The sequence below is a fragment of the Drosophila pseudoobscura genome, chromosome X (assembly GCF_009870125.1).
Source record: "Drosophila pseudoobscura strain MV-25-SWS-2005 chromosome X, UCI_Dpse_MV25, whole genome shotgun sequence".
Lineage (NCBI taxonomy): Eukaryota > Metazoa > Arthropoda > Insecta > Diptera > Drosophilidae > Drosophila > Drosophila pseudoobscura.
The window spans coordinates 14061889-14066492 of NC_046683.1; the positions used below are offsets into that span (position 1 = coordinate 14061889).

The window sequence follows — 4604 nt, forward strand, 5'->3', positions numbered from 1 at the left end:
CTCGGATATGAATATTATTTTCGAAGGTGCTCCTCCTCTCATCAAGCTGTCGGCATAGTCTCATACTTGGCATAGAGAGCATTGAGCAGTGTGGTAAAGGAGCCCGCTGTTCTGAAGATCTGTTTACCCACATTACAACAGGGATGAATTCATACATCATACATACATGTACATCTTTTACTCACCCAAACGAGTAGAGGCCTCCCCAGATCAAAGAAGTAGGCGCCCAGCACCATGTCCCCCTGGGCCCGCTGCAGGGGCAGCAGTAGGAGCCTCCTATGGTTCGGAGAGAGCCCTTGCCATGGCACTAGCTGGTACAACTGTCTTGAGAAGCCCTCGGCCTCGAGACGCACCTGCTCGGCGCCAAAGAGATAGATGCACAGCTGCGTGGTGACCACCATCGAGAAGAACCCGAGGAAGGCTATGTTCTGGTCCGTGTGCGGCATGATGTACTGGCAGATGACGGAACAGTAGAGCACGCAGATGACCAGAACTTCGACGAAGGCGATTTCCCGGAAGGCCGCATTGAAGCGATCGACCAGAGCCAGGAGCCGAGCGTGCTGGGCAAACAGGTGCCCCAGGCCCAGGTCTGGTCGGGAGGGGTCGGATAGAGGCAAGTGCAACTGCAGCTGGGTGGTGAGCCGGCGGTAGTGGGAGCTCAGGGCCACGGCAAACCAGCCGTATAGTGTGTCCACACCCGTAGTGGAGCAGCAAAAGAACGTCAGCACAAAACCCATCAGGCAGCAGTCCAGGGCATATATATGCGGCTGGGTCACATCGTAGGGAAGTCTGGGGAGGAACAAATATCTCAGATCTGAGCTGATGGCCATGCTCTCCCCTGCTTTCCCACTTACAGCACACGAAAAGAGCTGACAGGCTCGAACCGGTCCGTTTGGTAGAACCGCACCATGGTCAGGGCCAGCGGCATCAGAAGGAAGGAAACGCTCGTCCCGGCGCACATCAGGAAGTAGATGGCTGCCAGCTGCTGGCCGCGACGGACCACTCGGCTGGGGACGGGCTCCTGCAGCTGGTGGATGAGCGAGATCAAGTCGCCGGACTTGACCAGGAAGATGGTCATCTTGAGCAGCGAAGAGATCATCTGAAGGCCGTGCATCAGCGCCTCCGAGCAGAGCACGATCTGGTGTCGATGGTGCACCATAAAAGCGCAGACTGTACACAGCTCGAAGCTGGTGGCCAGTACCATAATACCGTACAGGACGGGGCGGCGCAGAGCCCCGTCACCAGTTGCCGACATCGGTTGCAGGTCGATGCCCATGCGGGCAAAGGTGAAGCGTTGCGTCCACAAATCCGCGAGAGAGACTCCCAGTAGCTTGAACATTTCGATCCCAAATGAGGTCTGAGTAGACCTCACAAAAGGGTGTCAAAAGAACTTCCGGCAATCGCTGGAATTGGGGTGGCAAGTTGAAAAGTTTTGGAAAACTCAATCGCCTAATTAGTGCCATAAATACCATTTAATTTGCGTTGCCTTCGTTAACGCCCCGGACAGCGGATAAACTTGGTTAAATGAAACCGCCCGGTCGGGTTTGGGCCTGCTCTGGTGCGGCATGGTGAGGCCTGGAAAATGATTTAATTATACGCCCGAGGCGTCTGTCCGTCTAAACGTCTAAACGTAGGCCAACAGAGCACCACCGCAGCACCGGAGCACAGCTCCCCGCGTCGCTCCGCCCTCCAGCTTTGGAGGCACAGTGGTTGACAAAAACCACATACACATACACCACACCATACACTCTTTTTCGAGAAACAATCTTTTGAATTGATGCATTTTCAAATATTAAAGCATACAACATATCCATCCATCATATCTCTTCTTTGCTCACTCCCCATAGCAATTATTCTTAATAGGGACTTGACATAGGGTGGGGGTTCCCATTTCAGGTGGCGTCGATGGTGCAACGATCGCATAGTTGCCTTCCAAGAAGTTGATGCCACAAGGCATGCAACTCGTTGGACTCTATGGAGGTTTTCTAGGTGAGACTTCATGTTGGCCGTTCGTTTTTGTATCTCCTTGTACGGGAGATGTACAAGGCTCGCACACTACACAGTTGTCCCACTGTGCGCTCGTCATGGTTAACGGTAACACTTTACTGCTGGTCTTACGACTGGTCCCACTGCTGGTTTTGCTGCATGCCCCCACTGCAGTCACAGTCGCAGTCGCAGTCATGGTCATTGTCCGCTAGCGGTTCTTACAGCCGTGGGCTACCACTACCACTACCACTACCACTGCCGCTGCTGCTGGAGAAGGTGACTGCTGGCTACTGCCTTGCTGGTCTATGAATGCGTTTCTTTATCGCACAATTCCCGACTTTGGCATATGTTTTGACATTTGGAGGCTGGCACTTAATTTACGGCCTCACCTTAGTCCCACCACAGCCACCACGGAGAGAAGTAGGGGCTGCACTCGTACTCGTAGTCATACTCGTGCGAGTGTTCATATGTATGAATGCCAAAGCCAAGACCCGACTTCCATCTGTCGGACGGCGAAGGCAAAGGCTGCTATTTGCTGCTGGTGCGTATGCCGACAGATAAATCTCGTTGTACGACGGGGGCAACAGGCGGCACCAGGCACTCACTTCCATTGCACCGATCTGTTTGGCTAAGTATTTCAATTAACTGGGCAAAAGTAATTATGGAAAACTGCAGATCGGGCTTGGGCTCTGGCTCGCCTATGGAAATGATAGAAATTCAATTAGCCAACAATTGCCGCCCATTTCGATGGTGGGTCGTGGGAAAATTCGTAACTTGTTCGATCCGGAACTGATCCAAGAATCAAGAGTTTATTCTGGAATCTGGAATCTGAAATCGCAGTGGTTCTTCATATAAAATATATTTCAAAATATGTGTAAAAGAGACGCCCCCCGCGGCGAATCCTCTGTTCAAAAGCGCGGCTTCAATCAGCGTGGTATTTACGATAATTAATGGGCTAGGCCAGCGATTCAAATCAATTGGATCCGACTTGCAAATGCTTTAATTAATCAATATGCACAATCCACAGCAATTATACATGCGATTAATGCACATACGTATATGGGAAAAAGGTGTGCAAATGATGAATAGATGAATACAGTGGAGGGTGACCTCTTCGGTTAGCGAGTCTACCTTCTCAGTATTTCCACTGCATACAGGGTAACCGCACTCCCGTACCCGTACTCGTACTCGTTGTGGGTACTTTGTACTACTCGTAACATATCAAGGCACTCCTATAGCACAGTTGCTGGCAGCTCTTTAAGGCCATTTGTCAACGCGCCCTGCTAAAATAATGGAAAACAACCGAAAACCAAGTCGAAAAATTCTTTGTGCTCTATGGCATAGGAGAACCATGTCCAGAGAAGAAAAAAGGCAGGAAAAAACACAGCTAATACTCGAACACCCACACGGCCTGGCCTGGCCCGGCCTGTCGGCTGCCTGAGGTCTCTTGTTTCGACGGTTGCTCGTGTTGCTAATAAACCCGGGCCACGAAAACGAAACTCTGCATTAGATCTCTGACTCCAGCTGAGAAACTTCAACTCGAACAAATCTGGCGACAAGCCAACACCAACACCGACAACACCGTCAACGACACCGAAACAGCAATAGAAAAGGTTTACACACACTTCACAGCACTGGAATCCGTCGTTTCTGGCCTTATTTTGGTTGAGTTTTGGTTTTTTTTGGGCTATTTGCGTTTCGTGCCGCTGAAAACTTTATGAATATACAAATCGTGAGCTTAATTGAAATTTATTGTTAATGAAAACAAAATTATGGCAAAGCCCAAGCTATGGCCACTTGACACGAAAGAACACAGAGATCTACGAGCATAGAGAGAGGCTCGAAAAAGAGAACCGAAAATGATTTTGAGCCGGCCCACATGGAGTCACGAGCAGCCATCAGCCAGAAGCCAGCAGCCCTCCGAGTGGCGGGGTAGGGGGCAGGGGCATGGGCAGGGGCAGAGGCAGAGACCCGCCCATCTCCAACAAACAGGCTGTCATTAATTTAGCATTTAAGCGCTCATTAAGGTGACAGACGGCGACAGCTGACTGACAGTATCGAGTATCGGTGGGTGGATGTGGCAACCAACCTATGCAGCATAACAGCCTCTGGCCCAAGAGTGTAGTACGAGTATGTTACTGATATCGGCCCAAGAATGCCATGGCCTTCACTCAAATATATCACCTTCTAGTTATTTCTATCCTTATCCCCTTCGAGATGCTCCTTGAGATCTATGAATCATGCACAATCCCTTCCCAGCTCGTCTGTGGCTCCGGTCGCGATTACCAGTTGAGATATTGGCTGGTCGATAGATCATGCTAATTGGCATTCCTATTGGATACCATTGGTGACTATTGGAGACGATCGGAGATAGTTCCTCTTATGGCCTTGGGCCTTGGACCCACTCCTACGAGTGCCCGTTCGTGTTCTTCTGCATGGCCCTTGGATCATGTTTGGATCATTCCCATTCCCATTCCAATTTCAGTTCTTCTTTGGCTCTTTGGTCGGGCCCTAAGTAATGGTAAATATTTGGCGGAACAATTGAACTGTCTCGAGTCGAGTCATGCTTTGGATGGCTGGCTCTTCATCTCCCATTCTACGACTTCTTTGCTGGTGGC

At 50.5% G+C, this 4604-nt stretch overlaps 1 protein-coding gene across 1 annotated transcript; it reads right to left on the reverse strand.

Moving 5' to 3' along the window:
* Positions 1-19: 19 nt before the first annotated feature.
* Positions 20-1339, reverse strand: Or1a (Odorant receptor 1a). Its single transcript, XM_033383656.1, has 3 exons — positions 855-1339; positions 186-789; positions 20-119 (listed from the first exon to the last, which is right to left on the reverse strand). Exons 1-3 carry the CDS (start codon positions 1337-1339, stop codon positions 42-44), a joined length of 1167 nt encoding a protein of 388 aa, XP_033239547.1. The 3' UTR covers positions 20-41.
* Between the last annotated feature and the right edge of the window lie 3265 nt (positions 1340-4604).